Below are 19,281 nucleotides of genomic sequence, written 5' to 3'. Positions count from 1 at the left end.
AGGAGGGCTGATCTTAAATAAGAAAAGGCACTCCAGACAGCCAGCAAGAACCTACTGGATAGCACATGGAACTCTGCTCAGTGTTGTGTGGTGTCCTGGATGGGATGGGAGTTTGGGGGGAGAATGGATACATGTGTATGTGTATGGCTGGGTCCCTTCTCTGTTCACCTAAAACTGTCACAACATTGTTAATTGGCAAAATACCCCAATACAAAATTTAAAAATTTTTTTTAAATTTTAAACTTTATAAAAAATATCCCACATAGATCCCCAAACAAGAAAAACACCTAAAAATAAGACATTTTCATCACTGAATTTTATGGATTACAAAGAATAAGGGTGGAAACAGCTATTGATACAGAGGCATATAGATACTGGAAAAACACATAGCTTTGACTACACAGTAGTCAAAGTACTTTGTTGGCAAAGTAATGTCTCATAATGACAGATGGAGGGACAAAGATGATGAGGGAGATTCAAACAGATAAGTTCTTTCTTTTTATGTGGTGTTAGTAGCCTTATCTAAAGAAGGAAGGGCTTCTAGGTGGCTCAGTGGTAAATAATCTGCCTGCTATTGCAGGAGACATGAGTTCATGCAGGAGACATGCTTGGAAGATCCCCTGAAGAAGGAAATGGCAACCCACTCCAGTATTCTGGCCTGAGAAATCCTATGGACAGAGGAGCCTGGCAGGCTGCAGTAAGGGTCAGACATGATTTGGCAACTCAGCATGCATGCACAAAGAAGGAAAGGTTAGTACAAGTTATCTATGTAGGTAAAGAGAGAAATGTCATATCAAGAAACAGTAATGACAGTTGCTGAGAAGTATAGTCAGCATGAATGTGCTAAGTTATTTCACTGGTGCCCAACTCTGTGTGACCCTATGGACTGCAGCCTACCAGGCTCTTCTGTCCATAGAATCCCCCAGGCAAGAATACTGGAGTGGGTTGTGGTGCCCTCCTCCAGGGGATCTTCCTGACGCAGGATCGAACTTGCGTCTCTTGCATCTCCCGCTTTGGCAGGCAGATTCTTTACCACTAGCACCACCTGGGAAGCCCATAGTAAGCATAGGGTCTATAAAAATATGATGGCAACAAACAACGGTATATTATATATATAATAATATATATCAATATATTCCCCAGTAGAGTTCAGATCATTATTAGTTATAAGACAAGGAACAGGGAGGTAAATATACTAATTTCAGGACCTACTAATGACCACCCATTTGCCAGTAGTGGGAGCATATTCCTTTTATATATATTAAAAATAGTTTTGTTTCCTTAAAGTTTAAATAAGTATGGCTTGGTTAAAATTAGCAAATTAGAGATTGTGTCCTATTCTTAAAGGGGAATAAATGAAACAATATATAATCATGAAAAATAAATGTTGATATATTCAAATCCCATTGTTCTCACCAATTCGAGTGATTTTATTATATGAAAGTTCAAGACTTTGGATATTAGTGCAGCCATCCAAACCATGAAGAGAAGTCAAATGATTTTTATTAAGAAGAACGATGCAGAGATTTTCCAAATTTTCACAGTTGATAGTTTCAATATGGTTTTCCTAAAACAAAGAACAAATGTAATTAGTTTTATTTCAATGGCTTACTAATGAAACATTTAAAGCTTGCAGAAAAGAAAAAAGATGATATACTTGAATTTAAATGATTATCTGAGTCCCTAACTTTTAAGATAACTATGTAGAATGTTATACCATCTAAATGAAAATATTAGGCAATCAAATAAATAATTAACTGATTTAAACTTATTAATAATCTTTTTTTTCAGTTTTCTACCCCTTTATTATTTTTTTTAATTTTATTTTTATTTTACTTTAAAATACTGTATTGGTTCTGCCATACATTGACATGAATCCACCACGGGTGTATAATAATCTTTTCAAATAGAGAAAATATAGAGGATCAGTAACAAAACATTTCAAACTATCTGAACAAGAGTGAACGATTTGGTCACAGTTGCTAACAAGCTTACTTTAAAGAAATCAAACACTGAAAAATTTGAAATCTACCCATTTCCCTTCCTCAGTTCCTTTTGTGATGTCAATACCATGAATTAGGTATATATCTTATATGAAAATTTATACTTTTACTAAATATAGATATCTCTTCAATACAGAATATTGGTCTCAAGGTCAAGATCATATGTCAGGGATACAACAGCATTCTCTGTTTTAAGGCTTCAGAAAGATAAAGTGAAAGTCGTTCAGTCGTGTCCGACTCTTCGCGACCCCATGGACTATACAATTCATGGAATTCTCCAGGCCAGAATACTGGAGTGGGTAGCCTTTCCCTTCTCCAGGGGATCTTCCCAACCCAAGTATTGAACTCAGGTATCCCTCACTGCAAGCAGATTCTAAGCTGAGCCACAAGGGAAGCCCAACAAAACTGGAGTGTGTAGCCTATCCCTTCTCCAGTGGATCTTCCCAAACCAGGAATCGAACCCAGGTCTCCTGCATTGCAGGTGGATTCTTTACCAGCTGAGCCACAAGGGAAACTCTCAGAAAGATAAATGGGCTTTTAAGAATCTTAATTGTATAGTCCCACAACACTCTCTCAAAAATATCTATGAGTAAACTTAATAAGCATAGGGAACACAAAGTTTAAAAAGAAAATCATATTGGTGGAAGCACTGTCAGTCTGAGCTGAAAAGAATCAAAAATGAAATGTAACTCTAGCATCCTGCCCCCAATCTTCTATGAGAAAGAAACAGATTGAAAAAAATTCTCAGCTGCAATGCAAAAGAAGGTGTGCCTTGAGAATGGAGTTAAAAGACTGTTGGGCAGAATCAAGAGTCATAGAGAACTATTCCCATGGAGCAGAACCAAGTCCTTACTAAGAACTAATGCTACTTTCTTAGCTATGGACCAAGGACTGCCATGAGCTTCTTGTTCTCTCCCATACTAAAGGATAAGGACTCTTGTAATTAACTAAAACCTGTCTCACCAGCATGCATTGATGTGGGGGAGTGAGAGAAGACTACTTTTCCCTTAACTTTACAGATCTCTGAGTTGAAAGAACTCTGAGCAGATCATCTCCACTTGGATCTGATTTAGATGAGAAGATTCTGTGCTTCAATTCCAAGTCAGATGTCATAAGTTCATAAGACTCAGGGGTCTTTGGGACATGAGTCCTTTTGCATGTGGGAAAGATACAACTCATTAGGAACCAGGAAGCAGATTGCAGATTATTATTTTGTAAGCAGTTTCCTATAAACTTCACAACCCAATATTCACACATACAGTCCCCACCCACTTGAACTGAAAGCTTAGTGAATAGAATATAAGCTAGTATGATGCAGGCAGATGCTTGATAAGCCCTAATATTGAAGATTGTCTTTTTGGAAAGCTCACCCTGTAAAGATGCCCAAGGTGGTGGGAGGGGACAGAGAGAGACATAGAGAGGGAGGGAAATTTCAACCTCCCAAGGCACCAGACATATAACAGAATGTATTTGGATATTACAGTCCCAACTGCAAAGTACATCAGACATCCAGGCAACACAGTATGAAACAGATGGAATGCCCAGAATAAGTCTGGCCTCAATTCACGGCCCACAGAAGTAGGGTAAGATAAAACGGCTGCTTTTTTAAATTTACTAAATAATGCAGTCATTTGTCATGCAGCATAAAGTAACAAAACAATAACTCTGTCACCTATGAATGAAGATTATTTCCCAGGTCATTCCACCTAAGCATCTTTCCTGTATGGTTCTCACAAATTTTGGCCTTTGATCTCTCTAGAGCCTGAGTTACAGGCTATTTTATTAAATGTGCCTTCAAAATTGTAATTCCTTAAATGTACACCTGAATCTGTTTTACATTTGATTATAAAATAAATAATGATAGCATAGGACACACCTGTGCATCAATGTACTTCAGTTTTTTGCAGTTACTTAGACTGTGCAAGGAAGTTAATCCACAGCGCCGAAGAGACAGAAACTGAAGATTTGGACACTCTGCCAGTGTGGAGAGACTACAGCCTGGCAAGTCTTGAAATGTTATTGTTGCAACCTAGAGAATTAAAAAAAAAAAATCACAGTGTATCATTATCCAAATATAATGAAGACAAACTATATTCACCTTGAAAAATTGTTTTACATTTTTCATCTAAAAAAAAGTAATGCTCTATATTGAAACCCACTTTTATTAACAACTCAATTTCATTTAAGCTCTCTGGCCATTTTGCCACATTTCTTCCCCTCATAGAAAGGCAAAATAATGTAATCATTCATGACCAACTCAAGTTCAAAGGTAATACACACAGAAGCAATCATAATACAATCATTTATTAGTTTACTCCTTGACTTTTCACCAAATTCATTTTCCTGTTCTTCATGTCTCTTGGCATTATTTTCAGGATTGCACTATATAAACATTTAAGATCTGTGTTTGACAGTATCTTTGGAGGCTTCCCTGGTGGCTCAGATGGTAAAGCATCTGTCTACAATGTGGGAGACCTGGGTTTGATCCCTGGGTTGGGAAGATCCCCTGGAGAAGGAAATGGCAACCCACTCCAGTACTCTTGTCTGGAAAATCCCATGGACAGAGAAGCCTGGTAGGCTACAGTCCATGGGGTCGCGAAGAGTTGGACACGAGTGAGCGACTTCACTTTCACTTTGGGATATCTACATAGTATCAGAAGCCATAACAGATCGGGAACAGATTTTATAACCAAACTGCCATGCTTCAACTAGAATAGCTCAGCTCTCTTCTAAAAATGAAACAAGTTTAACTGAGAAGAGATATTATAAAACCTGTAATAAGTCAAAACATGCAAAAATAACCGAACCATGCAATAAGAACAACATTCTATTATGTTTCTGTGTTATAAAAGTATGAATCACCCTTTACTATTGAATAATGTATATACCAGATCATATAGAATCTGCAGTGTAACAAATCATGAATACTTATCATACATTTATAACATTTCCCATCATTGAGATATTACCGTGCACTCACTACTTCATAAAGCTTTTATCCTAAGGAATTTTTCTCTTTTTAAGTCTTTTCAAATAAAGAAAATTCAACATCAAAGAATGTATTGATCTTTATGGTAGGTATATTAAGGAATATACTTATAGTTCTATAGGAATATATCAGATATAACTATTTTGAGATTACTGAAAAGCATTCCATGAATTAAACTCAGGATCTCTCACCTAAGTAAACTCGGCACAGTAATAATGTAACGATATGTTGCTTCTTCACTATAATTGAGTCTATGCACTGAAATAAGTATATAAACTAAACTGCTTTATAGTAAGAATATTTTCATATTGCCACATTAGAAGTCCTAAGGCCATATTTCCTGTGCACTGAATAACAATTTAAAAATTATTAGCTTTATAGTGTATACTAGCATATATACTAGGGTATAACACATGCAAAAGAAATTTTAAAAGTGTTTTATTGAAACTGAACGCATTATTACTTCAAAAAAAGCTGGGGAAAGCATAAAATTCTTAAGCATGTAACTCCTCTTCATGTGGAATATTTCCTGTGTGATAAAGTTTTACATTTACATATTTGTGTAAATGAATGGGAAGATCATACATTCATGGAAACAGAACAAAGGGATTAGGCTACCCCTTACTTTAAGTAGCAAAAGCAATATCTGGTATTTTTTTAACATTTGGTGAATGAATTTTCTAGTTTCAAAATGATTTTAGGAATTTCTCAATTACCAATAATCTAAAACAATTTTTGAAATGAATTTCTTTTTTATAACTTTTCAGAAAGAAACATATTTACCTACATGTGTCAGGATAACTGCTGCGTAATGTCCCTATAACTTGTCCAAAGGAGATACTATAAATTCTAAAATTAGAAACTAATTCTACAATAAAAAAACTAAACAAACTAGAATCGAACACTTAAAAACTGAAAATCCTACAGCTGAAGCTTTATAGTAACAAATGCTACTCTACCATTTATATTCTGCTGCCCAATTTAATAATATACTGCCTTGTTAGTATTGTTCAATTGCTTGGTTGTGTCCAACTCTTTGCAAGCCCATGGACTGCAGCACACCAGGCTGCCCTGTCCTTCAGTACATCCCAGAATTTGCTCAAACTCATCTCCATTGAGTCAGTGATGCCATCCAGCAATCTCATCCTCTGTCGTCCCCTTCTCCTCCTGCCTTCAATCTTTCCCAGCATCAGGGTCTTTTCCAATTAGATGGCTCTTCACATCAGGTGGCCAAAATATTGGAGTTTCAGCTTCAGCATCAGTCCTTCCAATGATCAGGACTGATTTCCTTTAGGATTGACTGATTTGATCTCCTTGCAGTTCAAGAGTCTTCTCCAACACCACAGCTCAAAAGCATCAATTCTTCAGTGCTCAGCTTTCTTTGTGGTCCAACTCTCACATCCATACATAACTACTGGAAAAACCATAGCTTTGACTAGATGGACCTTTGTCAGCAGAGTGATGAGTCTGCTTTTTAATACAGTCTATAGCAGCAGCAGCATGAGAGTCTAGATTTGTCATAGCTTTTCTTCCAAGGGGCAAATGTCTTTTAATTTCATGGCTGCAGTCACCATCAGCAGTAATTTTGGAGTCCAAGAAAATAAAGTCTGTCACTGCTTCCATTGTTTCCCCATCTATTTGCCATGAAGTGATGGGACCGGATGACATTATCTTAGTTTTTTGAATGTTGAGTTTTAAGTCAGCTTTTTCACTCTCCTCTTCCACATTCATAGAGAGGCTCTTTAGTTCCTCTTCACTTTCTGCTATAAGGATGGTTAAGTTAATTAAGTCAGTTGCTCAGTCGTGTCCGACTCTTTGCAACCCCATGGACTGTAGCCAACAGGCTCCTCCGTCCATGGAATTTTCCAGGCAAGAATACTGGAATGGGTTGCCATTTCCATAAGGGTGGTGTCATCTGTATATCTGAGGTTATTGACATTTCTCCCAGCAATCCTGATTCCAGCTTGTGCTTCAACCAGCTCGGCATTGTGCATGATGTGCATAGAAGTTAAATAAGCAGGGTGAAACATACAGCCTTGATGTATTCCTTTCCCAATTTTAAACCAGTCTGTTGTTCATGTCCAGTTCTAACTGTTGCTTCTTGACCTGTGCACAGATTTCTCAGGAGGCAGGTAAGGGGGCCTGGTATTCCCATCTCTTGAAGAATTTTTCAGTTTGTTGTGGTCCACGTAGTCAAAGGCTTTAGCATAGTCAGTGAAGCAGAAGTAGATGTTTTCCTGGAGCTCTCTTGCTTTTTCTATGATCCAACAGATTTAGGCAATTTGATCTCTGGTCCATTTGCCTTTTGTAAACCCAGCTTGAACATCTGGAAGTTCTCGGTTCACATACCGTTGAAGCCTAGCTTGAAGGATTTTGCACATTACTTTACAAGCATATAAACACAATTAAGTTCTAGTTATAATGTAGCAACCTCTCTAATTGCAGTATAGGAGTGACAGCTGCTGCAGTATACTTGTCAATGGTGTCTACTTTTGAATATGCAGTATTTCTTGGTGTTTCCTCCTCCCTTGTACTGAACATTTAAAAATTTCCTGGGACTCCCCTGGTGGCCCACTGGTTCAGAATCCACCCTGCAATGCAGGGGGTACTGGTTCAATCCCTGGTCCAGGAAGATCCCACATGCCATGGGGCAACTAAGCCCCATAAGTGGCAACTACTGAGCCCACACACCACAACTACCTAAGCATGTGCACCTAGAGACCAAGCTCCAAAACAAGAGAAGCCACCACAACCAGAGGCGTGTGAACAACCAGAGAGCAGCCCCTTCTCGCTGCAACCAGAGAAAAGCCCGTGTGCAGCAATGAAGACCCATTGCCAAAAATAAGTTAAATTTTAAAATTTCCTTATGATACAGCAATTTATTTTCTGTTGCACTCTAGATTTTCCCAAACATATGAGATCAAATAAACTTTTACACTAATAATTTTGATTGTCATTAATTTAGTTGCTAAGTCATGTTCAACTATTTGTGACCCCCATGGACTGTAGCCCCCCAGGCTCCTCTGTCCAAGGGATTTCCCAGGCAAGAAAACTGAAGTGGGTTGCCATTTCCTCCTCCCTGGGATCTTCCTGACCCAGGGATTGAAACCACATCTCCTGTATTGGCAGGCAGGTTCTTTATCACTGAGCCACATGGGAAGTCCAATCATTTTGGTACATGCATGAAAATAATCACACAAGTAAAACTACTTTATGCTCTAAAAATTAAGGTCAATATAGAATTAATGCTCATAGGCATTCATCAGCGTATGATCAGCCTGATAAAAGAGCAGCTGGGGCATAGTGAATAGTCACTAAGTGCTTCTCAAATAACTCAACAAATGCATTATCTTAGCCCTGTGGCAAAACTAAAATATTTATAACATTCATAGTTGTGTTCCCATATTACCAAAGGGTAATATAAAAATATTTGGAAAACTAATATTTTCGGTCTCTCATGACTTAAAAATGAACTGACTCATAGAACCTAGTGAAAGTTGCTCAGTCGTGTCTGACTCTTTGCGACCCCACGGACTGTACAGTCCATGGAATTCTCCAGGCCAGAATACTGGAGCGGGTAGCCCTTCCTTTCTCCAGGGGATCTTCCCAACTCAGGGATCGAACCCAGGTCTCCAGCATTGCGGGCAGATTCTTTACCAGCTGAGCTACAAGGGAAGCCCAAAACGGTCCATGGAATTCTCCAAGCTAGAATACTGGAGTGGGTCGACTTGCCCTTCTCCAGAAGATCTTCCCAACCCAGGAATTGAACCGGGGTCTCCTGGATTGCAGGCGAATTCCTTACCAACCAAGCAATCTAAGACTCATCATTACATCTTGATAAAATATCACAAATTAGTTTCCCACTTAATCATCTATATTTCCCCCCAATCCTTGATAGTTTTGATAAATAAAATGACCTATAAGAGCCACATATGTTTTTATAGAGTTCACTCTCAATTACACTTGAGAAATTCAACCCAAGCAGTGTCACTCATCTATGGTAAACTGTAATTGCCAAAGCAGCAGAAGCAATGAGCGTTATGCTTTGTGTTAACAAACTCATGATTATGTCACAATCTCAAATCTATCCAACCTGGAGAAATAATTTTGTTTACAAAATCAGCTGCAAAGAGACTGAATCTGAGGTATGATTAGTGGCTTAAATGAATGAGAACATAACTTCAACTAAGTCATGCAGCATCACAACACCACTTAATTACAGTCTTCCTTGAATGAAGTGAGACATTCTGACCTAAAAGTTAATCAGCCCCTAAAATGTTATCATCATCCATGCCGTACTGTAAAGCCATAGAAAAAAGTCCTTAAGCTATACTCTTTTTTTTCAGTTGTTACTTAAGGCTAGTTACCATTAGTAGCAAAATACTCGAAAAATGAATTAGTTAAAGCATTCTGCTAGGGGAAAAAAAATGTTAGTTGTCAGTAATCCCAGCTCTTCAGTCATTTCCTTCTGGAGTACTATTTCATATAGTAGATGATTCAGCATTTTCAACGTTCTAACTTACTTGATGAAATAGACTAATCAGAAGTCCATTGCCATTCTCTTCAGATGTTTGAGACCACATCTGACAATGACTATATGTTACAAGCCCAAGACCAAATTCTTCACATACAGTCTTTGAAAACACAACAATCCTATAACGTAGGTATTTCTCTTCCCAGTTTATAGAAGACAAAACTGAGGCTCAGAAAGAGCAAGGTGACCCAGTGCAAGGTGACCCAGCCAGTAAATGGCAGAAATAAAATGAGAACACTGATCTCATTTGATACATTAAAAATAAAACTCCACAGTATCGTATTTATTTGTTTAATGTCTTTTTGCCTACCAAAGTCAGAAGCATAAGGGCAAAGACAGGTTTGTTTCTATCCCTTTAATCTAACAATAAATATGGACTTGATCATATGGGATAGATGAATATTTGCTGAGTGAATGAATAAAACAATGTATACACATTAACATTAATGTTTCCTTTTCTCGGTATCTTACCTATATCAAGAAATCAAATAAACTTTATATTTTGAGCTTAAGGCCTAAACGTGTATTTTAATCTTAAATCCCTTCTAGTATTTAATATTCTTTCCTGTTTTTCTACACATATGTTAGTTTCTGTCTTATTTTTGATTGAAACTATGTTTTAATAAGCATAGTAAATTAGTAGCATTTGGTGACAGCTACTTTAGTTTTTGTCTTTTGTTTTTATAATGCTGTGTAATTTTATTTTTTTATTTTTTTTAATTTTTATTTTTACTTTATTTTACTTTACAATACTGTATTGGTTTTGCCATACATTGACATGAATCCACCACGGGTGTACATGCGTTCCCAAACATGAACCCCCCTCCCACCTCCCTCCCCATAACATCTCTCTGGGTCATCACCGTGCACCAGCCCCAAGCATGCTGTATCCTGCATCGGACATAGACTGGCGATTCGATTCTTACATGACAGTATACATGTTTCAATGCCATTCTCCCAAATCATCCCACCCTCTCCCTCTCCCTCTGAGACAGCTACTTCAAATTTCAGGCTTCCCTGGTGGCTCAGAGGTTAAAGTGTCTGCCTGCAATGTGGGAGACCTGGGTTCGATCCCTGGGTCGGGAAGATCCCCTCGAGAAGGAAATGGCAACCCATTCCAGTATTCTTCCTGGAGAAGGAAATGGCAACCCACTCCAGTATTCTTCCTGGAGAAGGAAATGGCAACCCACTCTAGTACTCTTGCCTGGAGAATCCCATGGACCGAGGAGCCATGTACCACTTTTATATAGCGCGTGACTAAATTACGAAAGGAGCCACTAGGTGGTGCTGTGGTCCAGGACTAAAACAAACCAGCTCCAAGCTGAGTATCAAGCTACAATTTTTCTACTCTAATTCAACTCTACTTTCCCAGATGACTCCACTGTTAGAAGCCTAATAAGGCTATAGGCCCCTCGAAAATACGTTTCAAGCTATAAATCAAAGCTCTTCATAGTGCCTCACTGAAGACGATGCACTGAATAATTTTAATTGAGGAGATCTTTTAAGTACAACTCTTCTCAAATAGGATAAGTATTTCATTAGTAACTCCATTGACTGAGAAAATTCTTGGATACAAAAAAAAGAAGACTCTGAGAAACAAAGAACATATTAGTGGTTACCAGTGGGGAGAGGAAAGGGGGGAGTAAGTAAGTAAGTAAGCTACAAGGATATGTTGTACAATACAGGGAATATAGCCAATATATTATAATAACCATAAATGGAGTATAATCTTTAAAAATTATGAATTACTATATTGTATACCTGTAACCTTTTGTACATCAACTACACTTCAATTAAAAATAAAAATTGCCTTATATAAAGATTTTTGAAGTTACATTTTAGAGAACCAATTAAAATTCAGTATGTAAAAAGTATTATAAAATACCTGCTGTAAAGTATCCCAAGGACCACATTGAAGAATTTCTAGTGTATTCAAAGGGGGCATTGTGTTGACTGGGCATTTTATAAGTCTCCTTCTTCTAACAATTTTCTTCTGTTGATTTTGCTTGAAAATTTCACACCAGGGTTTAAATGATGTTATCCAAGCTAGCCTCTTTTCTTCAATAGAAGATAGAAGTGTTGGCTCTATAGAGCAGGCCACTGTATTTTCACATTCAGCTGTGTTTTCATGACATTCTTCTGGAATTTCTTGAATCTGAGACTTAAGAGAGTTTACTTCTTTAAAAACCAAATAGTTCTTTGCATTATAGCCACCCAAATCTTCACAAGGAGCATCTACAATATAATTTTGCTTGTTTATTTTGCCTTCTACATTGATCACAGCATCATTAGTGTTAAAAACCAAGTCACTGTTCAGAGCACTGCCTTTTGGGTTCTCCTCTGCTTCTTTAGATTTTAAATCAATTTCTTTTTCTTGTAGTAATGTATTTTCCCCTATATCTTCAGATTTTTCTAATTTCAGTGGTACTGGTTTTTGTTTCATTGGTATCACCGAAATTTCCTTTATATTATTTTCTTCATATAATGTTCCTAACTGTCCCGATATTTTTTTTTCTACTTTTTGCATCTTATTCCGTTGGTTTTCATCAATTATTTTCTGTGATTCACTGTCTTTTACTTCATCAATTTCTTGATTATTTCCTAATATCATTTGGGTTTCTTGTCTCATAGTCTCATTTATGGAAGGTTTCAAGACTTCCTCTTTTTGTACTTGAGACTGTAATTCTTGCAACTGCAACTGTTCTTTGACATTTTCTTTTAGATGCAGGTTTTCCAATTGAGTTTTTTGATCTCTGTTTTCATAATTCCTTTTTGGCTTGACCAATTCTTCTGAACATTGTACTGCCAGGTTTTCATTTTTTTCTTCGACTTTAAATACAGCCAAAATTGCTTGGCTTGACATAGATTCTTTTAATTGTACTGATTCTTTCAATACAAGCTCTCTATCCACATTTTTTCTCTTATCTGACTCTTCAGCTAACCAAGGGGAAGCATCTCCCCACATTTTTAACTTTCCATCCCCTAGCCTCTTGGCTCCATCATCCTTATTCTTTGATGTATCCTCAATAGATAAACGTTTGGCACTATATTCTCCCTTCTTCAATGCTCTACTTATTATCAGCTGTTTTCTTGTAGCTTCTCCCAATATCAATTTTTCCATCTTTGGTAGTTGCTCCCTTTCTTGTCTCAGGATGTTCTTTTTTCCCACATATTCTTCTTCTCTCCTTTTCCTTCCCTCTTGCATCTGCTTTTCTATCTCTTCTTCTCTTCTTTGTTTCTCCTCTAGTCTTTTCCGTTTTTCTTCTTCTATCTGTCGTATTTTTGCTTCCTTTTCCTTCCACTCTTGTGCTTTCTTTTTCTTACTTTCTATTTGTTCCTTTATGATTGGGCCATATTTTTGGTAGGCCACAAATGCTTTATATTTAGCTTGAATTTTTACAGCTGCATTATGCTGCAGTTTTGACAAACGCATTTTTTCTTTTTCCTGAAGGTCTTTAAATTTTGTTCTTTCTTCTTCCATTTGTAAATGTAAGTTTCTAATAAATTCCTAAAATAAAGTAAGATATATAGTAGTCAGCATAAGCTAAATGTGAAATATTACTAAAGTATCATATTAAATATAGATTAAAACAAATACTGAAACTGAAATCATAATAAAATCAATAGAAAACTTTCTTACAGGAAATAAGTAATTTATTTAAAAGGGCATATTGATTTTTTAAAAAATATTTAGGAGCTTCTATCAATTTAGTAAGCTGATACTCTAATATTATGACTGTACTTGAACCTGGGGAATTGAGGAATTCTTTGACGATGGAAAGCATATGCAGTCGGAATGACACAGAGAAAAGGCAAGAAAAGCCAAAATCGAAAATTTGTGTAGGAGAAAAGGACTTCAAAGTTCATAAGATGGGTGTTCTGATAAAAGAGACCCCTAGAGCTGGCAGCACAGGGACTGCAGAGACAGGGGATGATTTTGTAAGTTATAGTATAAGGAAGGTGAGGCAGGAGATACACCTAAGTCTAGTTATATATCTTATCCTGTCTATTAGGAGAGCTGATAAGCCCATAACGCACTGAGAGGCAATCCAGAGTTGGGTGAGAATATCATTGTCACTAAACACCTAAAACAAAAGTAAACAGATCCACAAAATTGGGCAAATATTTAGAAAAACTAACACGAATGATGTGCAGTGACAAAAATGCTTCAATAAGCAAAAGGAAGGTCCGATTTCTGAGAGAACTATTTAAGTAAAAGCTAAAGGTATTTTTAAGAAAAAATGTTTAAATAAGAATCTCATATAAAAAATGAAATGCACGTGCCCAAATAAAAACATATGACTCACTCAAACAAACAAAAGTCAAGATAAAATGGTTGAACAGATAAATGCCTATAACAAAAATTGAAATCCTATGTGTATTCAATAGTAAATAGACACATTTTATTTTTTATTTCCACTTGAAGAGTTACATTTCATATAAAAGTTTACAAATAATGGTTTTTATTTTGATTTGTTCAGTATAAAAAATTGCCTTGATGGCATATTATGATGTAATGCTAATTGCTTGTAGAATAGTTAAATGTCAGTATTGAAACCTAATCTTTAGCTGCCGTCTTACAGAAACAAAAGAATGTTCACCAAGCATATATTTTGTATTTTGTTGCATTGTACACTGCAACTAATAAGCCAAGGAATCAACATATATTAGGTGCGTGTACTGTTTCTAAAAACCACAAACTAAGAATGATAAATTATCAATATAGTTTAGTATTTGCTAATTTTACTACACTCTTTTGTTATGTATATATAGGGAAGTCATAAGGGATTATAAATTCTATTTGAGTAAAGTTTAAAACCATATATTTTATGATAAAGGGCTTTTAACTTAAGATGGCCAAAGCACTGATATTATATATTTGCTGTAAAGAGAATTATAAGAGTTTTATTTTTATGATATTAAAAGTTACTTAATAAAGACTTGTTTCCATTAAAAAAAATCAAAATTAGACGTTTCCCAAAACAATATACAAAACACAAAGTTATGAAATATACGAAGTTCAGGTGTAAAGGCAATCAACACGGAAACTTCAACATATGACTAACAGGAGTTCCAAAATAAAAAACTGAGAAAAACTGAAGAGAAGAGAATCATAGAAAAATGTTTTCTAAACCAAAAACAAAGGCCTTCAGATTAGTCAATTTCACACACACACACACACATACACACACAAAATGATGGCTCATATAGTAAACACTAACAATATTTCAGAACACTAAGGAATATAAGCTCTATGAAGGCAAGGATTATTTCTGTTTTATTCACTGCTGTATCCTGAGTCCTCACAGAGAGGTACCTACCTGGTACACAGTAGAAAACCAGCAAACATGTGTGGATGAATGCAAAAAGTGAAAAATCTTAAAGCGTCAAAAGAAGTTAGTAAATGAGCATCAGATTTGCAAAGACAGCACGCGCTTTGTGTGTGCTTAATCGCTCAGTCATGTCTGACTCTTGAGACACTACGGATTGTAGCCCGCCAGGTTCCTCTGTGCTTAGGGATTCTCCAGGTAAGAATACTGGAGTGGGTTGCCAAGGCATCCTCCAGGGGATCTGCCCAACCCAGGATTGAACCCAGGTCTCCCACATTGCAGGTGGATTCTTTACCAGCTGAGCCACAGGGGAAGCCCAGAGATGGCGTGTGCAAAAATAAACATGTAATGGAGTTCTATCTTTAAATTGCTAAAACCAAATTGTAATAAACCTCCATTCTGCATCCAAGAAAACTAATCATTCAGTTTTAAAAGCAAAATAAAAACATTTTCAATTGTGCAAACATTGAGAAAATTTCCTGTCCCAAAGTATACTTTTGACAAGTGTTTAGCTGTATACTCCAAGAAAGGAGAACTGAGTCCAGAAAGCAGAGGAAGACTGAGGATTCAAAGAACACTAATCAGCGAGAACAGGAGATCAAACCAGTCCATCCTAAAGGAAATCAACCCTAAATAAGGACTGATGCTGAGGCTGAAGCTCCAATACTTTGGCCATCTGACATGAAGAGCTGACTCACTGGAAAAGACCCTGTTGCTGGGAAAGATTGAGGGCAGGAGGAGAAGGGAGCAAGTGAGGATGAGATGGTCGGATGGCATCATCGACTCAATGGACATGAGTTTGAGCAAACTCAAAGAGATAGTAAAGGACAGGGAAGCCTTGCGTGCTGCAGTCCAGGGGGTCGCAAAGAGCTGGACACGGCTAAGCGACTGACGGAACAACAATGATCCAAGGAACCCTTAACACTTAGCACTTAAACGTTTTTTATTCTGTCGTCTTCTTTCCATCATTTCATGTAAGGAGGAACATCAGCTGCCAGTTTACTGTTGCTCCTTTTTAGGTAATGCACCTTTTCCTTGACTGATTTTAAGATTTCCCCTCCTTATTTCGAATTTTAATAGTTATACTATTTAATCCCAAGGTGTGATTTTCTTTGTATTGATTCACCTTGGGGATCTTTACTCATGTTCAAGTTGAATTTTCTAAAACAATTTGAAACCATTTCAACTATTATTTCATTACCCATAGGTTCTGCCCCATTCTCTCCTTTACTTCCAGATTACTATTTTATACACATTTTTAATATTTTCATTATGTATCACATATTTCTTGTTCTCTTTTCTGTTTTCCCCATTTTAGTTCTCTCTGTGCTTATATTTGGGCATTTTCTATTGACTTTTCTTTAGCTTCAATAATGCTCTCATCTGTTTTGTCAAAACTAATGTTAAACTTATCCACTGAAATTTTACTTTTTTACACTGAACTATTCAAGTCTGGAATATATACTTTGTGCTGCTGTATTGTGCTAAGTTGCTTCAGTTGTGCCCAACTCTTTGTGACCCTATAGACTGTAGCCTGCCAGGCTCCTTGGTCCATGGATTTCTCCAGCGAATACTAGCGAGAGCTGCCAAGCCCTCCTCCAGGGGAAGAATATATACTTAGTATTACATTAAAGATTCTAATTTCTTTTCATATCTCCTATCTATTTTGCTACTGCATAATAATTATGGGAATTTCATGGCTCTCCTAACTCCAACGTTTGGATTACCTGTGAATCACTATTGTCTTTTTTTTCTTGTCATTCATATTGAATCTGTGTCTTCACATGCTTAACCAACTTTTTTATTTAAAGATGGATAGGATATGCCTACTTTTTCAGGAATGTGTTTATAAAACTATAAAAAAGACTTGGAAAAATACAAAGAAAGGTAATATTTGTAACTACATTACAGAATTATGGGAAATTTTACCTACTTTTTACTTGCAATTACTTAATCTCATATAAAAACTGCAGTGTAAATTAGTTAAAAATTAATAAACATGTCATGTTAAACTTAAACGGATACTTAACACATTCAGTTAGTTGCATTAAAGAAATGCAGTAACTTTCATAACAATCCTCAATCATAATGAAATAACGGTATGTTTCCTCATACATAATGTTTCCTCAAACATACCAGTATGTTTCCTCAAACCTTAGAAGAAATTTTACATTTACAGTTTTACATAGATATGTTCACTAATTGAACCAGTTTACCTTCCGTGTCAGGATATTTCATTTCAAGGAGAGTTTCCAGTGACTAAGTATTTTTAAAACTTGAGTAAATTAAATCCTATACCAACTAGGCAATATTATTTTAAAATATTCAGTCCAAGCATAGCAATTTATTTCAAATGGAGAATGATTATTGTGCTGCTTACAAACAATAAATACATACCTCATGCTGTTTAAATCTCTCCTTCCATATTTTCTCCTCTTTATGAAGTTCATCATTCATCTTGTCCTGTTCTTGCTGAACAAATGATAATATTGAAATATGATATTCACATATCAAAAATATTATGTTATTTTGTGTGGCTCTTACAACATATATTAGTAAACAATGGTTAGAGATAACAACTCACCCAATGGCCCCCAATTATTAGTACTGGAATAACAAATTTGATCTCAACTTAAAATATCATAAAATGATACCTAGGTTTCCCATTAGCACATGAAGATATCTGTAATCTTGGAAAGCTGTTTTATTAATTTGAGTATATTTATTTACATAATAAAATTCACTAGCTAGAAATACTCCTGGATAATGCAAAAATTACAAATGACAAGGTATGTTAAGATGGATTTTGCATTACAGGTTTTTTCTTCTCTCCACACTATTTCATTTAATTCACATAATAAATCATCTCAGAGGGTAATTGTTTTGTTTCATTAATTCATTACTAGCATCTATTTTGTTAAGGCTCTGAAAAATAAACAAAAATCAGTAAAGTATAACACCCTTCCTCAAAAACTTTACCTTTAGTAATTCTAAAATGCTATCATATGTTCACACATTACCCCAAATTTAACAGAATAAGTTAATCACAAGATAAGAACTATAAGGATTACGGTAGGAAGAGATGTAATAATTAGAGGATTATGAAAGGTTCATACAAAAGATTGTTTTTGAAATGACTCAGCTTTTAACAGATTAAGTAAACATTTGAGGCATTTATTTAAAAGTTTTTGAACTAGGAAAATGATTACAACCCAGTTTTAGGAAAATTGTTAAGTTACATTTGATAGCAGTCAGTAAAGAATATGCCTGCAATGCAGGAGACCTGGGTTCGATCCCTGGGTAGGAAGATTCCCTGGAGAAGGAAATGGCAACCCACTCCAATATTCTTTCCTGGATAATCCCATGGACAGAGGAGCCTGGCAGGCTACAGTCTATGGGGTCACAAGAGCTGGACATGACTTAACAACTAATCCACCACATTTAATAAGAAAGTAAGGCAAGGAAACACTAAGGGGATCAGTGAAGTAGGTATTAGAGAAGTCCATGACAGAATCAGTGAGGGCCTTCTACAGATGAGGTCACAGGAGTCAGAAGAGATGCAAACACGATGCAAATATGAAACTGCCACCAACTGCCCACTGACTGAATCAAAGGAAGTGGGAAAAGCTCTTTGGAAATTATCTCGTATAAGCTGTGGGAAATTTTACTGGCATTTAAGCATGGAAATAACATTTTCTTGGAAAATAATTATCCTTCTGACTGCATTACTGTGCATGAGTTTCCAGAATACAAGACCAAAAGTAGGAAGGTCAATTAGAGAGTATAGTAAATATTCCAAGCTAGACATTAGGACATCCTGAACTATGGGGCAGCAATAGACATATGGATGAGACAGTGGCTAATGAACTATTAGAAGGATAGGACCATAAAAGAGAGAGAAGAGTCAGAAATGGTACTCATCTTTTTAGCTTAGTCTAAGATGAGAGCATAGCTCATCAAAATAATGACTAATGAATACCAGAGGAAGAGCATGACTCAGAAAGACAATGATCCATTGAGACAATTAGATCCATTAAGTTCTGAGTATGGAACAGTTCTGTGGTTCACTTTATTTTATAACTATAGATTTGGTTCTGAACAGCCATTGCTGTGTTTGAGACTATCATGAGAGAAAGTGCATGGGATAAGAAAAGAAAGAGCAAAAGATGGAATCCAGGGTAGGACACATTCAGGGAGGAGGAGAAAAAAATTAACCTAAAAATAGATACCAAGGAAAAATGGATAAACATGTAAGAAGACAATCAAGGTAGTGGGGTCCCACCGAAGTGAAGGGAAAATGAAATGGTCAACAGATTTTTACTGGCATAAAAAGGAAAAGAGGCAAAAATAAATACTGACTGGTGACTCAGATGGTACAGCATCTTCCTGCAATGTGGGAGACCTGGGTTTGATCCCTGGGTTGAG

The 19,281-nt window shown here is 36.3% G+C and overlaps 1 protein-coding gene across 1 annotated transcript in view; it reads right to left on the bottom strand.

The window, feature by feature from the left end:
- The window catches only part of LRRIQ1 (leucine rich repeats and IQ motif containing 1), a 200,692-nt gene that overhangs the window by 167,381 nt on the left and 14,030 nt on the right, over window positions 1-19,281 (bottom strand). Inside the window, exons 6-9 of the mRNA XM_068972048.1 lie at window positions 17,254-17,328; window positions 11,412-13,034; window positions 3,880-4,032; window positions 1,417-1,567 (exon numbers count right to left, since the gene is read on the bottom strand). Coding sequence (XP_068828149.1) covers window positions 1,417-1,567; window positions 3,880-4,032; window positions 11,412-13,034; window positions 17,254-17,328 — 2,002 coding nt within the window. The remainder of the gene's footprint in view (window positions 1-1,416; window positions 1,568-3,879; window positions 4,033-11,411; window positions 13,035-17,253; window positions 17,329-19,281) is intronic.

Source organism: Capricornis sumatraensis, chromosome 4 (assembly GCF_032405125.1).
Source record: "Capricornis sumatraensis isolate serow.1 chromosome 4, serow.2, whole genome shotgun sequence".
Taxonomy (NCBI): Eukaryota; Metazoa; Chordata; class Mammalia; order Artiodactyla; family Bovidae; genus Capricornis; species Capricornis sumatraensis.
This window is presented reverse-complemented; position numbering and strand designations above follow the sequence as displayed.